This window comes from Rhagoletis pomonella, unplaced genomic scaffold (genome assembly GCF_013731165.1).
Source record: "Rhagoletis pomonella isolate Grant_MI unplaced genomic scaffold, Rhpom_1.0 Rhpom_scaffold_00005, whole genome shotgun sequence".
NCBI lineage: Eukaryota > Metazoa > Arthropoda > Insecta > Diptera > Tephritidae > Rhagoletis > Rhagoletis pomonella.
This window is the reverse complement of record NW_023458559.1, coordinates 61,920,941-61,942,419: the sequence shown is the minus strand read 5'-3', so window position 1 is coordinate 61,942,419 and position 21,479 is coordinate 61,920,941. Positions and strand designations below refer to the sequence as shown.

At 33.1% G+C, this 21,479-nt stretch overlaps 1 protein-coding gene across 2 annotated transcripts in view; it reads left to right on the top strand.

The window, feature by feature from the left end:
* Positions 1 to 10,675, top strand: part of LOC118739336 (GATA zinc finger domain-containing protein 14-like) — a 14,407-nt gene extending 3,732 nt beyond the window's left edge. The window contains exons 2-3 of one of the 2 annotated variants that reach the window (XM_036470598.1): positions 3,987 to 4,142; positions 9,995 to 10,675. In XM_036470598.1, the coding sequence (XP_036326491.1) occupies positions 3,987 to 4,142; positions 9,995 to 10,395 (557 nt within the window). In that variant the 3' untranslated portion in view covers positions 10,396 to 10,675. Of the gene's footprint in view, positions 1 to 3,986; positions 4,272 to 8,664; positions 9,289 to 9,994 lie in introns of those variants that run through there. The other variant, XM_036470599.1, reaches the window with a different exon arrangement.
* Positions 10,676 to 21,479: the final 10,804 nt, after the last annotated feature.

Here is a 21,479-nt window from a genome sequence, read left to right as displayed (position 1 = left end):
TTTCTTAAATTCGCGCAAAATAGTTTTGTTCATTTGGCGACACAACAATAGGGTTGCCACCTTTTTGCAAATTTAACTCAATTAAATTGACAAAACAAATGAAATATTATAGTATGGGTACAAAATATATATTAGTATAGGCACGCCATTTTGAGTAGCATTAAGGGTACCATAATATACACAATTAAGCCAGTGCAATTTTATAGATACGCTGGAATTAGTCCAAGAGAACAGCAGTGCCCGAGGCAGCAACAGTCCGGACTATTCTTCACCGAAGGCGGGTTATGCGCGTTCGCGGTAGAATCCGGAAAATTTAACGGTTACCCCATAAACTGAAAAGCCACAGTTTAAGTTATTCAGCTTTCTTAGGGTCCAATTAGTAAACTACGTAGGTATAAGTTATTTATTCAAGGCAGTTAACAACCAAGAAATTTAACAAAGCTATTGCACATCAACAGTAAAAAAAATTTAAATACATTTTTCGATTACTTTTTAAATTACTTTGAGGAATGGAATTGGAAAACAATTTTTTTTATTTTCTTTGAACTGAGTTGAAAATAATAAATTACATTTTCAATTCCTTTCAAAGGAATTGGGGAAAAAATTACATTAATAGCGCATTTATTCCACTTACAATATGAAATTCCTTGTAATGGAATTATAAAAAAAAAAACAAGTACATTTGAAATTACTTCTAAGGAATTGAGAACGTCATCAATTCCTTTGCTGTGAACTGAAGGAATTGATTCTTAATTACAATTACTGAGGGATGTAATTGTAATGTAATTTCATTTACCCAGCTCTGCCAATACACCATAGCGGCCGTCGAGTATGAAACTGCCTATAAAGATTCTTATTGGATTGGATTGGATATATAATATGTGAACAATCACACACAGATGCACGATAACACGGTTGTCACTCAAAAACAATGCTTCAACCGATAGGGGAGGAACGACACTACACGCTATTGATATATTGATTGAACAGATAAGAAAGTTCTGTGACACAGTACGAGGGTCACTAAAAAGTCTATAGAATTCGCAACACATTTTTTGAGCATTGACCTATTCTGAACGTTTTACAGTGCGAGCACTCTTTGTGTTGTTTAAAGGTACTTGAAAGTTTCAGGTAGACAAAAAATGAATATTAAATAAAAGGGTTTTCGTTGGATGATTGTCAACAACTTTTGACCAAACGCAAGAACAATGCAACGATAAACTTATTTCGCCTTTCAATGAAGGGCCAGTGTGTATAATTGGTATGGTGCATTCAAGTGCGGTCGTACTTCGCCCGCCAAGGAACATCGAGAAGCTTTGCCAATATGAGATTAGAGAAACGTAGAACAGTTAATTCTGAGTGGTGAACATTTATTTGTTTGGAAACAGTCTTGGAGAAAGGAAGAAAAAAAAAATTAAACACAACAAATGGTCTTTCATCAAGCCAATGCGAGCTTTCACCCATCTAGTCAAACAAATGATTTTTTAAGCATTCGAAACATCGAATTTATGGATCATCCGCTGTACAATCATCCTGATTTGGTACCTAATGGTTCTCTTTGTTTATGTACATCGAGAATAAAGCTGCATTTACATGAGGCGATTTTCTAGGCGTAATGATGACATCAACACAGCGAAATCAGGTGTAAAATAAGGGTTGTACCATACAACTTGTATTCCTTACAAGTTTCATGCATTAAATGTTAAGACTTACGATCATATTAAATAAGGCGCAAATTTTTAAATTAAGTTACGGAAATTAAGTCTAGCCTAACTGAGCTTTCAGTCTTTTAAATTTGAACATATCGATGGCCGAGTGGAAGATCGACCTATCTCGGCAGCCAGTTCGAAAACTCCCTATCTCAGAAAACTTTTCAAGAACGCCCTACTTCAGAAGTCGATTCAAAAACGCCCTATTTCAGAATTTTATTGAAGAACACCTTATCTCAGAATTCGGATCAAAAACGCCCTATCTCAGACGAAAATACATTGGAAATAAACTGAGATAGGGCATTTTTGAATCGGCAGCTAGAATAGGGCATTCTTCAACCAAATTCTGAGATAGGGCGTTCTTGAAAAGTGTTCTGAGATAGAGCGTTGTTTAAAAATTTTCTGAGATAGGGCGATTTTGAACTGGCTGCTGAGATAGGTCGATCTTCCACTCAGCCATCGATAAGCGTTAAAAGCACACCACTATAAGTACATTTGGAAAATAGCCAAATAATTTACAGGGAATTTTTCTGTCATTTTCATAGGCATTTAAACGCGTTTTGAAACCTTTCCACAAGCCTCCCTCTGTTGTAAAGGGTCAAAAAGGGGTAGATATAGTACCGAATGGGGGAGATTGTCCATCCACTATCTACGTTTATATACTTTTAAGTAAAAATTTAGTTTTAATTCCTAGTGGGAAAAAGTATTTTATGACGTCAGCGAATAGGAGAATGCTGGCAAATTTACGAATGGTTAGCGGTCCGCGGAAGACGCCACCTTTATTTTCTGCATCGTGGGTATTCTAAGAACTTTTTCAGTGACCCTAGTAATAGTTATAAAGAACACTTTTTTGCTTTATTATATTTAGATATTTCAACTTATCAAGAAATACTTTTTTGAGCGTTTGAAGTTCTCTTACTTATCTTCATAACTTAATTTAGTCTCAATACCTTCCAGGAGGAGAAGGCATTTTTTTTTTGCTTCGGCGTAGTCATAAAGTCATAAACCTTCTGAAAAGCAAAAAAAAAAGTATGGAGGCAAAACATATTTTGCTTTGATTAACTGATAAAGTTACCGCCAAGCTGTTGATTTATTTATTACTCTGCAAACACATAAAAGACAAGTTTTAGAAGAGCGTAAAATGTTTTACTTTATTTGAATAGCATTTTTCTGTTCAGTTGTTTTATAAAATAGGTTTTTTTAATAATGATTGCAGCGCCCTTGATCTCACAATCAATATCATTTACTGTAGTATTGTCATAATTAGAACTTCCCATAGCCACTTACTCGCCTCGCTGGCAATTTATCCATCGCCTGTCGCATTGCAAATTGACAAAGCACATGCCATTTGAATGCCCCTTTCTGCTGGCACTGATGTTAGATAAATTTGAATTTTTTTTTTTTTCAAAATTTTTACTGCACTTTTCTCTTTCTGTATTTTTGTGCTCATGTCTATGTTTGCCTACCTCATTTGGTCAGACGTTAATTAAACTTGTGTCGCACATTCTTAATGCAACCGGTATTTGGTAAAGTAAATGTGCGCTGCGTTGTCACAGCTAAGCATGGGCGTCGACGTTGAAGTTGACGTAAACAAAGCCTGATAATATTTATTTGCAAAAAAGTTGTTAAACAGCTTTTGTTTTCCATTTCTGGTTTTTTTTTGCTTTTGCTTTTGCTTTTACAGCACAATTATTTTTACACATTTAGGTCATGCAGCTAGCGATGATGTCGTTCACAGTGAGTCAACGCTAGACGGCAGCCGCGCAGCGTAAAGTGGAGTGCGCTGAGCGGTCGTAGAGGTGTGTGAGCGATTTTATTTGTACATATTTGAATTGCACTAAAAATACAAAACTAAAGTAATATATCGAAGTTGTAGAAACTGGGAATCTTTACATCAGGTTGCTTTACATAATTATCAGACTGTGAAGAGGAGCTTTAGATTTTCTTTAAAAAATAATTATATTTTTATCTCTAAAACTTTTTTACAAAACTGTCATCGCTCGTTGGGAATTCCATTAGATGTGTTATGTAATGTTTTGGTATGTTTTGCTATGCTTTGTTATGTTATGTTTGATATGTTATGTTATGTTATCTTATCTTATCCAAAGTTAGTTTTGGTTATGCTGTTATGTTATGTTATGTTATGTTATGTTAAGCTATGTTGCGTAGATAAATTTTTTTTTACTTCACACAAATTCGTACTTAGTAAGTAAATCAATTGTTTATACTGTTACATTAACTGTGTTTTCATCACCTTGTATTCTATTCCTTTTTCAGATTTCTTCTCACTCCCCTCTACACAGATTGGCACACAATCGTGTCTTATGGACACCGAGGACACACAACAACTACAACAGCAACAGCAGCAACCACAGGTAGATGTCAATATGGACGCTGCAAATCTCACCAATCAAACAATCAACAATGCGACAAGTAATATACACTTTATCACACAACAACAACAACAACAACAGCACGCTGAGCAACAGCAACAACAGCAAGTAATAAATACTGCACAATCACCTCCAGTAGTTGTATACCAGCAACAACATAATTATCAAGGTCACTTGCATCGCGCCAATCGGGATGTTAGTCGCTGCTTGTTGTCGCACATGATTTAAATTAAAACAGAAGCTAGAGAAAAAAGCAAAAACCAAAACAAAAAAAAAAACAAGTTTCGCTAAGCGAAAGCGAAATTTAAATGCATTGGGTCAAGGCCAGAAAAAAGTTTCATAAATTTTAGTTTCTAGCGAATTACGTACTAACTATTTTTTCGAATTTCGATGTTTTTTACGTTTAGAATTTGGCAGTTTACTTAAACTCGAAAAATTCGAAATTATTTTTCATAGATGTTTTCACGCTTCGATCAAAGTTTCGAGACTTTCGCGTATTTTCGCAGTTGCAGCGAACTTCGCCGATAAATTATTTTTATATTTACGCGGAATTATTACATTTTTACTGAATGCATTTTGTATGCAATATTAAAGCAATTAAAGCAACTTTGAGTACCTTCGCTTAGCATAAATGTATTAAATTTTTTTATATATTTTTTTTAATTCTTACTTTATAAATATTAAAAAAAAATATTGAAAAAATATAACCATGTCACCTCAAATGCAATATTAACACAGTTACTTACATACCTGCATACTTGATAACAGAAACGAAAACATATGGCTTTTAGTGTGAAATTTATATATGCCTACAAATGTACATACTTAAATATGTATATTCGCTTATTTAATTTAGTTGCACATTTAAATTTTCTTGGCATACAGGTATGTATGTATAAATGTACATATGTATGTATATCCGTATATCGCTTATACATACAGACATATACAGTATTTAAGGCAAATTAAGTGCAGTGGCTTGTGAAATTAAAACGCTAAATATTTACATGCATACATACATATGTATGCACATTAGGGCGGGCAAATTTTTTTCGACTATAGGCGTATAGCATAGGAGGGTCTACGTGTAATTCTAACCAAATTTTCCGAAGAAACTATGGGTCTAAAATCAATTTGGATTGCCAAATTGTGAAAATAGGTTTATTTTACTTAGCATTTTGCTGTTACGACATTACAGAAGTGCTTAAATTTTGTACAAAAACATGCATGGTATATGGAATCTATTTCTGGACATTCCGTTTTCCTAAAACATCCGCCAGAGGGCGCAACAGTGATACGAAATTTACAAGAATTCTGCAAATTTTATCTGAACACTTGTTATTAAGATTTTCTAACAAATTTCGAGTATGCAGCTTTATAGCCCATTCAATTTTAATATAATAATCGGCAAATTTTGATTGTCTTAAAATCCGCACTGATTTTTACGGCTTTATGCATTTTCTTCCAAATAAAAAACGCAAATGCTTAGCGCAGTCGGCAAAAAAATAAAATAAAAAATCAACGCGAATTTTAAGGCAATTACACATTATTGTACTAAAATTGAATGTGCTATAAAACTGCATACTCGAAATTTTTTTTAATGCTTACTAAAAAGTTTGCAGTTTTTGATGAAGTATTGCAAGAATTTTAATCTTCGTACAAAGTTTGAATTTAAATGGAAATGTGTAAAAGAATTGTATTTTTTCTTACGGCACTACATCAAAATGCTAAGTAAAAGAAACCTATTTTCGCAATTTGGCAAACTCCAAATTGATTTTAGACCCAGGGGTTCTTCGGCAAATTTTCTTAGAATTAAACGTAGAATTCTCCTATGCTATGCCTATAGTCGAAAAAATCTCCTAAACAAATTGATCCGCCCTAATTTACATATATAAATAAATACAAATTTACAAAATTATATGTAGCATATGTACATATGTATGTATGTATGCTTATATGTATGTAATCCAAATTTTCATTTGGCATAATTGTGCGTTTACAGCACATTTCGTAGTATATATATACATACATACATCTAGTACATATGCACATAAATATACAAACATGTACCTAAAATGTTGCACAGCTAATTACTTAACATGAAAAAATGTTATTTTACTTTTTTTTTGCGCCAAAAGAAAAGCAACTGCGTGCGTAAATTGTATGTCTGTCTACCTTGGCATAATTGTTCGGTGCGTTTTGTAAGCAGTGGATTCGAGTGTATGTTTGTACGTACAAAGAAGCAATAAATATTATACATAAATAAAGAAGCTACGAAAGGATTACATATTTCCTTAGGCGAGCAATATGTTGCAAAATATGGGGAAACTAATCAAAAAACTCAAATATATACATACACATGTAAGTCTGTAGATGCATATGTATATTGGCGCAAAAGATGTATCAATACCTACAACCAATCACTTTTCTAATATTTTTATATAGTAATTTGAATCATTATCTAATGATTTAAAAATGAAGAGCAATATTTTTAACTAACCTAAAACCAAAACTAAAAATAAACGAATATTAAAAATATTGTACGAAATTGCAAATAAAACATATTAGTGAAAATTATTTGTATTTATTGTATGTTGAAAATATGCCAAATACAATTTTTTACAGCCAGTTATTATAAATTTGATTTGCGCTTTCTCTTATATATTTAAACGAATCAAATGTGTTTCCATACAAGAAACACATTGAGCTTTCAACTACTTGGCGGCTACAAGTGACTAACATAACGATTGAGCGACTGTGCTGTGCAGCAATAATTGCATAGAAAAAGTACTTTTAAACGCTTACGATTATAGATTATTAGTTGACTTGCATATGCGCTGTAAATGTGCATACATATGCACATATGTATATACTTGTGTACATACATAAGTATGTACATATGTATGTTTATCCACACAATAGCTGACACTTACACTGAGGTGTAAAATAATCATTGTCACAGAAAAGTTGCTATCGCTAGATTTTCTTTTCCCTCTCGCGCCCTCTTTTCCACGTTTATAGTATATGCATTTTATATTGAGGTTAGATAAGTTGAGTTCGTGCTGTATACAATGCTTTAGTGAAAAAGTTAATCAATAGTAAGCTGCAATTGTGAAAGTAGGCTCCGAGGAAGGGCAAAGTTGCAGGGTGACCAATATAGCAATTGACAAGTCACGAGCCACCTTGCAATAGATGAATGTTATGCCCTGCAATAGATTCGATTAATGCAAAACTAGCTTGGAATAGGCAAACTACTGGAACGCGCTTAAAAAGTTACTGTTTTCATACAGAGGCTAAGCTGATCAAGAGCCCATTTAGTGAGGAAAAAATTAGTCGGTGTGTGATGAACTATTTTTGAAACTACGGTAAGTAAATCTAATGATCAGGTATCATTCGGTAGTACGCGCAAAGGGCCATAATCAAAGAGTTACATGATCGCAAAATAGTGACATCAACGGCTTTATTCAAAACATAGTACATAGTACCATAGACCGGAGTGCATATACTTTTTCAACTTTTCATGATTTGGATAGCTTTAAAAAATATTTTGGAAATAAACAAAAAAATAGGATTTCGATATCTATTAAGCAAATTCCTTACTCTAAAATTTATGTGGCAATCCTATTGCGAAATTCTCTGGAATGGATGGTACATATCTTTTGATCGTATGTGTACTGTGTATACATAAAAAATGTTGATTGAAATTAACAAAATAAAAATTTGTATTACATAGAAACGTGGCAACCCTGATGGAAAATATTTTCTGACCAAAGTTCTTAACAATACCTTTCATTGGATATTCATATTGCGATGTTTTAGATAAATTGTGTAGAATCGAAAATAAGTGGCAACCTTACACTATTATCCTAAGAGATAACATTTTGTATATAGGGAAAGCATTGTTTAAGAACCTTCTCTCAGTTCTCATAAATAAAAATAGTTTACCTTTTTTCAAACAAAAAATTATATAAATATGCGATTCAAAATAGGTGGCAACACTATTAAAAATATTCTTTATTGGGGATCATTAAAATACCTTCCATTTGACACCCATATTATAATTTTTTAATAATTTGTAACAAATTTCGAATAGGTGGCAACCTTATACGAGTCTTCTCGGAGATAATGCCTATTCAGATAACCTTAAAATCCGAAACATTATCGGTGTACAAAATTTCATCAAAATCGTTAGAGCCGTTTCCGAGAACTCTGTGGATATATACAGTGCCGAACAGAAGTATTGGCACAGTGAATTTTTCGCAATATATGCAAAGTTCTTTATTCTAATTTATTTCCGATAATTTTTTATAAAAATTATGTTCATTCTACACGAGAAAACATAATAATAAAATCTCTAAACTTTGTGCAAAACTCAGGAAAATTTATTAAATTTGCACACTAATTTGCAACTTTTTATTCAGATTTTCTAGAAAAATTCTAAGTAGGCAGTTTTACAGCCCATTCAAATTTAGTATAACAAAGTGCAAGTTTGAAGTCGCTAGAAAATCGCATTGACGGAAACCAAGCAGCAATGACAATAATGTTTCTTTTCGCGTGAATAGGCGTCGAAGAAGGTCAAGGCGGATCTGCTCGTCATCAAGATTGCGACAACACTTTTTTGGAATACACAAAAACAAACCGTTTTAACAATGCTTTGGAGAAAAAACTACAACTTTTGGCTTAAAGGAAAGTACTCTTCTTCATACAAAATATCACCTTCCTATTGACCTACTCTCATGTGAGCCAGCATTAGAAAATTTTTTAAGGGTGTGTGCATTGCACTTAACAGTTGCATGTACATATGTATATGTTAAAACTGTACTACATATACATATGTAAGCCACACATGGTGAGTACACACAAACATATTTGGGCTTCATACACACGGCATCCATATGCAGCAGATGTTTGCACTTCAACTGTCCAAAATGCTGGGATAATGCGTGAGAATACAACACATGGATATTAGATTTTTCTGAAAAACACGTTTAAAAAATACAGTTCAGTTAATGAATTGTAAAATAATAATAATAACAAATAGTAAATTACTCAGTGATTTTTTCTTTTCACTTCACCTCTGCATATGCCGAAAAGTGAATATCTGCGTTTAAGTTCTTTTACATATATGCATTAGGGTGCCCCACTAAAAAAATTATGCGTTTTTTCCAGTGGTATTATAAAATTGATTATATTTTAAGACTTCCGCCAAAATATTACGGAAAATATTAAGATTTACGTGAGCTGGACCAATTTGAAAATACCTCTAAAAATCTCATTATTTTTATTCCATTGATAAAATTTTTAAACATATTTATGCAGGCCATCTAAGCTTAAACTCTTCTATCATCTGAAGTGATTTTTTTGAAAAACTTATTTTATGTACATATGTATTTATATAAACTCGATTTTCGGCGGTATTTTCAAATCGGTTTAGCTCACGTAAATCTTAATATTTTTCTGAAAAACAGTACGGATTTTTTTATGGATGGTGATGGTCCCTAATGTATGTACCTATGTATGTACATAGATTTATTCGTTTCTTATAGCAACAGTACGTGCAAGCAGTTCTCGACATCAAGTACCAGAGTGATAAAGTGTATATTATTTTTAAATCCTTCAGAAATATAACATGCTCATACACATACTTTATACATATGTACATGCCTTCAAATACCAATTGGCTTACGTTTTCGCTGCATTTTGCTATTGTTGCTGTTGTTTTGTTGTCATGCTGTACATGTATCAAAAGTAAACCAAAATTTAAATTCAACCTGCATATCCGTGAATCCATGAGAACATTCCATGCTTCTCTTTTCTTACGTTGAACTCAATTTTAATTTAATTTTTTTCACTTCAACCCACTTGATTTCTTCCTTCCTTCTTTTATTATAGCAAAAAGACATCGGCAAGCCATAGATTACGATACCAGCTATGTAAACATTAATCTATCTAACAATATTAATGCTGCTAACCAAAACAACATACAAATCTCTTACAATAACCATAATATCGAGCGTTTGGCTAGTAATGCAGCAACAGGGAGAAGAGAGAATGGTGGTAGTGACAATAATGATGTGATATCTGAAGGTGATCAGGACAATGTTCATGCTGGTGTTGGACATACATATCAGTTGAATTCAGCGGGGATTCCTGCCCACATTAAAGCGACGAGCCACGAGGACTCTACTAGTACAGCCAACATCGCTGCATTGTATGCCAAAACACATGGCGGCGCTTTCTATCAATTCACAGCAGGCAATGCAGGTAATCAGCCATATGTGGAGGATATTTGAGAGAAACGTCAAAGGCAAGAGGCAACGCGATACGAAGAGCTGATTCAGCAAGCATCGAAATTAACGAAAATTGTCATAGTTATTTTCATGTTCGCATTAGCGAGCACTTATAAAGCGAATTTACTAGGTTTTAGAAATGATTTTTGTAATATAAATTGCACTGAATTTAATAGATGTTAGGAATGAGGAAAACTGTGTACGCCGCTTACTCTAAAAGCGGCTTTGATTTGTAAATTGAATTCCATTTAGAGAGAAAGAAGAATTTCCTTTTTTACAGTTATTTTGATTTTTTTTTTAAATATTTACTATAAACTTGAGTTCACTAGTTGTGTTGGTTTACAAATTATCCAGTAACTTGCCAGCAACTCTCCGGTAACTTAATTTCTGAGAATTCGCTCTCTTAGAAAAAATATGCAAAAAAGTACGAGAACGCAAATCCAGTAATAATTTGCAAGTTTCATGAACATCTGATAAATTGCTTGTTTATTCACAGCAAATTCTTAACAAAACAATATATTTTATATTTAAATAGATCTAGTTTGCCAATTTCAACAATAAAAACAAATAAACAGTTTCCTTATTAGTTTAAATTGCATCCAGCAATATGCGATCAGCTGCTTTTTGTACTTGTTCTTACAAGTAAAAATTTATCCAGTAAAATCCAGTAAAAACTTGCAACTTCAACTGTCATGACCAAACATGAAAATTCGTAAAAACTTTTACTGGATTTTACTGAAAACGAGTAAACAAATGTAGGCATTGAGTTACAACACTTTAGCAACTAACAAAAATACCTATATATACATACATATGGGCGATTCCATCGTCACGGGTTGGACATTTGTACAGAAAAAATTTTCTTTCTTGTTTAAATGTAAGTATAAAGTACTGAACAATTCTACACTTTGATAAAGCTACACCTAATTGACTATTATATGAGTTATTACAAACTACGAAAAAATTCCAGCTTACTTTACTAGGAAAACATCTGATTTATTTCTTCTGTCACGGGTGGAACAAAAAAAGAACCTGCTTTTTGGAGCATATATATTTTACGGAAACTTTTCTGTGTGAACGTGATGGCTTATAATAAAACAAAGAACCAGGAACACAGACAAAGCAAAAACTACAAAAAAAAAATTACTTTATTATACAAAAAATCCGAAATTCCTCTGTCACGGGCGGGACAACGTTTGTCACGGGTAGGACACATACGAATTTTTATATGAAAAGGAGCTTTAAGTGTGGTCCATATATAAAGATTAGTTATTAAAAAATATAAGAAGCCAAGTTGGGTGCCTTTTATATAGAAGAAAATGCTTAGCACCGTCAGCTAAAAAATTAAAATTTTTGGACGTAATCGTTAGAGTTTGTCGAATTTTTATAATTTTTGCAAGAAGTTTGAAATGTAGATTTATGTGGTTCTGATTAGGTAATGTGTTAGACTTTTATAAAGAGAAAATATAAACATTAGATTAACAAAATAAAAAAAATAAAAATTGGTCAAAATGCAATTTAACTTAATCAGCTGACCACAAGGGTATATAGATAATGGAGTCAGAACCTACTTTAAACTCGATCAAAAAATTTACTTAGAACTTGATTTCAAAACGCAAAAAAATGCAATCAAAATGCATTTAATGCATTTAGCTGTAATTTGTTATTTTTTGGTTGATTCAAGATTTTTACAAATGTCCTATCCACAAGTTTGTTAGTTTTATAAAGAAAATAATTTTTGCACTGAGGTTCACTTTCCCATGGAACCTCCCATATGTATATACATACATACATACTTACATATGTACAACCAAAAATTTGCATTTGAAAGTGAGTAGCTTGAGAATATTTCGGTAACACGTTTTGTGTGCTTCAACAAAAAAAAAATAAAACTAAAATGCAAATTAAATCACGCCTACATATGTACATACATAAGCACATATGTATGTGTGTAAGTGCATATATAAGTGTATTAATAAGACGAGGGTGTTACAGTTTATGCACCGTTAGCCGGAATTCGCCAAATATTAAATGGAAAATTGCCACAAAATGTAGTAGGGTGGCGTGTGGAAATACATATATGTATGTATGTGTAAACTGCATGTACATACCTACAGTGGTCGACATATTATTTTTGTTGTTATTAAATTTTTGGTTATTTTTTTTTTATAAAAGTATGGTATACTTTAACAAACCACGGGTAAATCCAAATTTTAAAATTTGTGCAACATATGCAGTTTTGTAGTCCATTGAATTCTAGTAGAATAAAGTACAAGTTTCAAATGGCTAAAAATTATGGTCGCATTTCTTCCATATAACGAATACACACAATTTGTTTTTATACGGAAGAAAACCGTAGCAACTTCTACAAAGAAAAAATTCACAAAAATCAACGGTAATTTTTAGTAAATAAAACGCACTTAAAACTTGTACTTTATTCCATGATCAAAACATAATAAGGTAAAGCCATTGGGAGACAGTCTGACGTTTGCCAGCAATATAATTTAAATCTAAAAATTTAAACTCACACACCCATTCTCATTTTCCACCTCAAACAGCAACAATTGTGAACAATTTCGTTTTTTTATTTTCAACTTTATATGATTTTAAAATGCTGTCAAACGTCAGAAAAAAATCATGGCCGACGAATTGAGAGAATGAATTCACCTTGTAATATTTTTATCATGCTTTATTATACTAAAATTCAATGGACCACAGAATCTTTCTAGAAAATCTAATTAAGAAGCTGACATTTTTACGAAATTTTGTTGATTTTTTTTACTATTTCACAAAGTTTGAAACTTGGATTTATACGGGTTTTGTTGAAGAATGAACTATATTTTTATTAAAAAATAACCAAAACCAAATTTTTTCGTCCACTGTATGTGCAATTCAACTAAATTCCTCTAATAAAAATATATACATACATACATACATATGTATGTATTTTTCTATGCGTGCATAAACATCTCCCTATATTCTTTACCCCACCAAATAATGTGTGCACAGATACACATTATAAACAATTAATTCGCAAGCAATCATATCACAAAAAAATAGCAAATAATAAAAAAGAAATAAAAATATTAAAAAAATATATATACTTTCACTGTAAATCGCTTGTATTTAACAAATATAAACATTAATGAACTCAGAGTGCGCAATCTGCAAGCCAAATAATCATTTTTCGTGTATTAACACAAATTCAAAAACGTGTATAATAACGATTGCAATTACAAAAATACTGTAAAGAATTGCATTTTGTTTTTTTAATTAAAAAAAAAAAATATATATTTAAATATTTACAAAATGAATTTTAAAAGCCTATTTAATTGTAATTAATTAACTGTATTTAACATGATGTAAAGTAAATAAAACGCATGTAAGTTTGTGTGAAATAGAGCAAAAAAATCTAATTTCATTTAACAGGACATAAGTAGGCAAAAAAAAATAGTAAAACCAGAGAGGATAAAACTCAAACATACTTTGTATGTATGTACATACCATCAAACAGAAAAAATTATCTTTACCAAATACAGCCCACAACTCTGTTACGTTTTGTTATAAAATTGAACAGATAATAAAAAATTAAAAAACTCCGATATTTTTTGTGTATATGTACATAAATTTGTTTAGCAACGTGTTTCTCTAAAGTTATTTTCTTTATAAGTCGATTGTTTGAATTGGAACACTCTAAAAATAGGAAATTAATTAATTGTTAAATAAATATGTATGCATATACATATCGTTGATGAAATGCAGAAAGGCCCTAACTAATACTATTTATTTTTTTTTTTTTCAGGAGAGACAAGAAACGTTACATAATTGAAATAATAAAATGTTTATTAAAAATTATCGATGAATTTATGTTAAATATCAATACCTAACATAATTTAAAACAATTTAATTTTTTTCATCAATTATGTCGACGAACGATGATGATTCCCCTAACAATCTGGATGGCCTTTATAGAAAGCATTCCTGTCCTTTGTCTTAGATATGCCAGTATACTCCTTACCATTCATCCTAGTTTTTGTATTTGTGGCACGCCGCACAGTGGGCCACCCCATACAAGTTAGCCGGAAAAAAATCTTTTATTGGTTCTGATTCTTGGATTTATCGTAAAAAGTTGCCATAAAGAAATTCATCTTGATCGGGGATCGATTGGATGGCTCCAGAGGTCCTTTGAGGAGGGTTTGTAGCAAAAACGGTATATTGAAGGTATCTATATAAAAATACGCCACAATAAAATTTTGCACCCCCTTTCCCCCCCGATTTCAAGGAAACATATACCGATTTAAAGGATGTAACTTCCTCTAATCCAGAAATGTGAATCCCGATACATAGAGAGCGTGGCATCTGACATACATACTAAAATGTGAAAACCGATATATCTCTAAACCCAATTATGCTGGGCAACTGAAACTTGGCACGGACGCATAGATTCTAATTACCCTACTCACGGCGAAAAATGATAGGTATTGGAAAAGGGGGCGTGGCACTTCCCATACAAACTGAAATTTTCATATCACTAATTTCTGGAACCGCTTAAGCTTACGTCCTGAAATTTGCCACAGCTACATACATATGTTGTCAATACCGTACTTACGGCGAAGAGTGGTAGGTTTTGGAAAAGGGAGTGTGGCAAAATTCAAAAGTGTCTGAAACAAGATGTCTCTTATGATCTCGTGAACTAAAGGAATATAAAGAACTTTTCTTACCGACTGCTTGATATCTCAAACATAACAAAATTTTAATTCCGTTTTTAATGTGCCTTATTTGAACGCATAGTGGGAAAAATCTTTTTGTGTCAAAAATTTGTTGGCAAACATATGCTCGCTAACGATTGTCATTGTGCCATGATTTTGTTTCCATTTTGGTAAAGTTGCTAAAATATTTACGATTGCTATTAATTTAGCTTCGATTTTTTTTACGATTTACAGATTTGTTGTCTTCAAATCAAAAAAAAAAAAAGCACCAGGCACCAACCTCAAGAATTTTAGCATTTTGAATAAAGAAAAGCACTCAATTTTGCGCGAAAAGCACCAAGTTGGCAACAGTGTTCGCTAGTTTTTCAGTTACGGTTCTAAATTTTTTTAGGATTTAGTATAAGCCTCTTGGAAATGCAAAAAACCAAATTTCGAAAAAAAAATTCAGTTAGGGCCTTTCTACATTTCATCAACGATATTATGTATATACATACACGGTTTTCTACTTTAAACGACGATATATTTTTACACATACATATCGTCGTTTAAAGTAGAAAACCGCGTATCGTCATTCTGCAAAACCGCGTAACTGACATTTGCGGCCAAAAATTGGATTTACTCACACAAGCTCTTGGATCAATCCTTATCCATTCGCTCTGAAATATACTAGCCAGAAATGCGATTCTTTTATAAAAACAGAACCATTTTGAAATATGAGTATTTTACTCTCTAGAAAATAATTTTGCAACCTCGCATACGCGGTTTTGCATTTTGTTGATACGCGGTTTTGTACTTTAAACGACGATATGTATGTAGATAAATGTGTATGTAATGTTGCATAACAAGCCAATTAATTCAATTATTTGTTTTCTTTTGTTTTGTTAACTCCTTTAATTTAACTGATTTTATGAATTAATACATTTATTTGTAATTTTTTATGGAATCGGCATCGGCCGATTTAGGTTGGGTTAAGTTAACGCCGCGAGCCGATTACGAAATTTCGAATGCGGCAAATTTCGATCCCTGAGAGCTCAGTGTTTGTTCAGAAGTGCGAGCCAAAATGCTTCCATCTTAGCCTCGCGAAGGTTGGACAATCTAAAAGAAAGCATGGAAATGATTCCACTTCACCTTCCTCTTGACAGCTGATACAAAAGGATTAGTTGAAATTCCCTAGTCTCACCGCTTGAATACCAATCGCACAATGGCCTGCCAGAGCCCCCATCACTAGCCCTTGAGAGTTAACGTGTTTTAAAGTACCCTATAAAAACATTTGCTACAGCAGTGAAACGTCTTCTTTTCCTTTTTCTATTTCACAAAAGGATCCGGCTTCAATTAACCTAATAGCAGTTCGTGCTGCGCCAACTCTGTCTGCAATATTCGCAGGCTGAACACATGTATGTTAAGCGCCAGTGTAGGTGTGGTTCCTAATGCTCCTGTTTTACAAGTGTAGCCTTCTCAAGTGAGTTCCGCTGTTGATCGCCCACCTTGTTGCCTGGTTCAAGTAACCGTGAGCCAGATCAAAAAGGGTGTATAGAAATCGTCCCTTAACCAAAAGTTACACTACATAGGCGATCACCCGACAGCCCACTTTATCCAGTTCCCCTAGAAGGTCGTTTACAACCGCAATTCAGTTCAGCTGAGAGCGAACACCGCCTTGCGGAGTGCTCTTATTGGCTATGCACTGAGTGCAGACGCTCCCCTACTCCGCCGCGACAGATCTGTCGCAGTAAGCTGTAGATAAGCCTTATTAGGTTGGTTTCCACCCGCAGATTATGAATATACTTGACTATTGCCTCTGGAGTGACATTGTTGAAGGCCCATTCGTTATCAAAGAAGGCCCCTACTGCATAATCTTCATGCGTGACGGCTTCCTCTGACCACTTTACCATTGTGTGCAGGGCGTTATTTACCCACCTTTTCTTGTAATAAGCATAATGAGCTCTTGAAAGACAGTCACGAGGAATCGCGTTTATTATGTACAGGTCTATCAGTCTCTCTAGCGGTTTTAGCAAAAGCGTTTTTAGCAAAAACGAAGAGACTTATAGGCCTATAATCCCTAGGAGAAACATGAGAGCCTTTGCCGGCCTTCGGGACGAAAGCAACACTGACTTCCTTCCAAGCCTTGAGGAAGTACCCGGTCCTCAGCTGCGCAGGTATGATGCCATCGGTCCCGGCGACTTTAATGGTTTGAACGAATTTATCGCCCAGGTCATATGACGTTCGTCCAGAAGATCGGAGAAGTACAGGACTTGGCGGGCGATTCTGTAACCAGATAGCGACAAGATTCGGATCGATATCGTACTTGTTGACGTAAAAGTAGTTCATATCATACGTCAACAAAACCGATACCGATTCGAAAATTGTCGCAAATTGGTTACAGAATCTGTCGCTAACTGGTTACAGAATCTGCCTACAAAAATGATATCGTCCGATTCAGCTGGAACAAAAATGCTTCAAACAAGTAAGAGTTTCTCTGAATTATGGCCTCGAACCGACATATATACATCTTTCATTTGAATCAGTATTAAAAGCTCTATTGGCTCGTAGATTCGGGTTTTGATAGGCGAGTCTCCCCTGAACCGTTTTTTTCCATATTTTTGGCCTATGTGCGCTTTTATTCGAAACCTAAATGTTTCGGTTCCGAGTACCGAGAGTATTGGATGCTTAAAAGTATTTACTCAGCAAATCACTACTGCTGTCATCTCGACTGTGACGTCAGCAAAACAGCTGATTCTGTCAAATTCACTGAGAGCCGATTAGCGGTATTGCCATCGGCGCCACCTTCTGTATTCTCTCCACCGTGATTGTGGCACATGGTTGGATTTTTTGTCGACGATAATTTGAATGAACAATTTTGTTAAATTTAGAAAATTTACAAACTTGAGCGATTTTAAAATGAAAAATGTAAGTTAATACTTGTTTACTTAATTAATTTAGTTAATTTCAATGATTTGAAAGGTACTCGGCTGAAAAAAACTGTATTCGTAATCCGAATACAATCTCAACCAGAGTCAATATTGGAAACCCGACAGTTACTACCAGGGACGTGAACCGGTTTCGAACCGAACCGGGTTTGAACCGGAAAACCGCTCTTTTCTATTAATTAACTGAACCATTAACCGAACCGAAATTTTCCACAAATGTTTGATCCGAACCAAAAACCGAACCACTTTCTATAAATATTGAAAGGTTCGTTTCAACCAATTTTCAATAAATAAATGTACCCACTTTTTTTGTTTTTGGTAAACATGGTAATACCCACCATGTTTGTTTACCATGCGACAATATCAAATGTAAAGGCAACCCATCTCATTTGACAGACAATTGATAGTTATCCCACAGTTTTGCTTTACATAGAAATTTGTGCTGTTTTTGGAATTTAAATAAGTTCTCAGCAAAAAAAAAATATAAAAAAAATACATATGTATTTGTACATAGTAGGGCTGTGCGATTAATTGATTACTCAAAATTTTAATTAATCATAAAGTAAATAACTCAATTATTCGATTAATTGGAAATTATGATTACCCAAAAGTTCAGTTACTCGAGTAATCAAGATTTTTGATTAACCAAAAACAAAAATATTTGAGTAATTTGCTTTATGATTAATCAACATTTCGAGTAAAATGAGTAATCAACATTCCAACTCTTTACATATAAAGTAGTTTAAGTTCCTTGATACTTTGAAAACATCGTTTCTGTTTTCAAAAATTGAAACGAAAAATTTTTTTCATATACAGAATGTAAAAAATAAAATATGCATTTTCCAAAGCAAACTCTTTTAACGAGCAAAATTATTTTTCTTGAGTAATCATATTTCAATTAACTCGATTAATCATCGTTTTGAGTAATCAAAATCTTGATTACTCGAGTAATTGATTAACCGAATAATCGAATAATCGCACAGCCCTAGTACATAGTGCTTGAAAATATCAATTTTTCCCTTACCTCAAACCTTTAAGCGTGGGCAACAATGATGTTTTTTAGTTAAGGCAGAATTGAATATGCGCTATCTGGGAAGACAATACCTGTAATATTTATACCATGTGTTGGCACTATATCCAAACACAAACGCGTGTTAAACAAACAGAGAAACAATTTGTTATTTTTTAAGTTTGCGAATTAAACTTCACACTTAAATTTAAGACATTCATAACAAACATTTTTTGAAGAAAATCCCCTCAACGGCCTAAAAACGGCTAATTTTTTTTTACAAAACGGCTAACAAATCGACTGCCGGCTAAACCGAAGTTTCTCCGGCTGTTTGCTATCGCAACCGGCTAAATCTAGCCGGAAAGCGACTAAAATGGCAACACTGTATTTTATACAGAATTCACATTTTTCACAAAATTTTCGCGAGCGGTGCGGAAACTTGACCGAAGCGGTTAAGCGGCGGCGGAAATTTGACAATGCATGGAGTTGCATTTATCTACAATGCGGGGTAAAATGAGTAGCGGCGACATCTGTTCGTGGATTTTTAGCCAAAATAAAGTAAAACGTTTTATAAATTTTTTTATACTAATCAATATTAAATAGCTAAATCCTATGGTTTTAATACACAGCTGAGCAGCGTCTGCCCGGCGGGCGACTGCGCGGCGTATTCGCGTATACATACACTAGGGATGTTCATTTTTTCGATTTTTGCGATGCCGGGATTTTCGGGATGTCGTTGGTTGAATCCCGGGATTCTGATATTTATTATTTTTCAAGGCCTAACATGAATAATTGGATCAATATGGTTTGAGAAGCTTTCCTACCATATAATAAATAATAAGTAAATGGGTTTAGAACGTACTTTTTTGTTTAAAGTGAAACCTATGTCATAAGTAACAAAACGACAGACAGTAATTAAATGTATGTATATGCATTTAATAATACTTTAGTGTGTACATATCTGATAAAGTAATTTAAAAATGCTCGAAAAATGCTCGATGCATAAAAAAGAAGTGAAAAAATTTATTTTCTGGTTGAAAAAAGTTCATAATTCTAGTGGCAGAAATAAAAGAAGCGCCTTAATTCAACCAAATTTGTCTACATTTCTTTTGTTTATCCAAAATTTACATTTTCTTATAAAAGTCTACTTCATAATACACATAATTAACTACATATGTATAAATGGGCATTCCTCTGACGTCATGATTTAAAAAAAACAAACTTTTTTTAAAAATTTTCTTTTTGATGCAGAAATATTCCTAGAGCATCTAGATGCATTTCTGCATCTAAACGAAAATTTTGAAAAAAATCTCGCTTACGTTATTTTGGCGATTAGAGCTCGTTATAATTTCAAAGATATGGTTAATTTCAAAATTTATTAAAAAGATTCAGTGCAATGTAAAAAAAAAAATATGGGTACCAAATGAAATAATTTTTTTGGGTTCACAAGGACGAATAGAAATTGAAAATGCCCATTTAATCTATTTTATTTTTTAAGCTAATAAAGTTAGTCCTTAACATATAATTTTTTCAAAAATAAGAAATGAAAAATTTCAAGGATATTAAAGGATAAAATTATAAAAGGGTATTTTTAATACCAACCCATCCCTTACGGACCAAAAAATTAATGTTTTTTTAACTCTACAGTATCTTCTATTTCATTTGATACCCATCTTAAGTATATTGCACTGAAATTTTTAAATCATTTGTTGAATTACTCATATCTATCAAATTTCAAAATTCTTTTTAAAAATCCTAACGTCAGAGAGAAAAATTAAGACCGCAATTATATTTATATTTGGCCCTTGGTTTGGCGAATATATTGATTTTTTTGTGTGCAAAATTGCCTGCCGCATATAATATATGTAGATTGAGCCACACATTTATAGAAAAAAATGTTAAAAATCAAATAAACAAAAGATATATATCCAAAACTGGTCAACATAAAGCGTTTCTATTATTGCCACCAGTGTAAATTACAAGTCCCGAAAATCCCGGTATTCTAGGCAAATAATCTCGGGATTTTCGGAACTTAAAAAGACCGGGATCCCGGGATTAACATTCCTAACATACACGCTCTGCTTGGGAAGACAGCGAAAGCTTCATTCAACCGCACGACTTGTTCGTACGCACACAGTGACATCAATTGCACGCACACTACAAAAAATTCTCTGCAGAAGCTGCCCACCTCTGTTTTAATATAACAAAATGTTTTCGTCAATTGAGCTAAGATTTTGTAAGTTATTTTGATATTTTTTTATTAGTACTTATGTAACTTTGCAGCGCAAGTGCAACTCCGAGTGTTGTCAAACTTTTGCCGCCTTTTCGGTCGTTTCAAATTAATTTCCCCCGCCCCTCTGCTTGTTAGGAAACACTTGATGCACACTTTTTACAACACGGTTAAAAATTTCGGTTTTAATTTTAAACTTTTTGGACTATTTATAT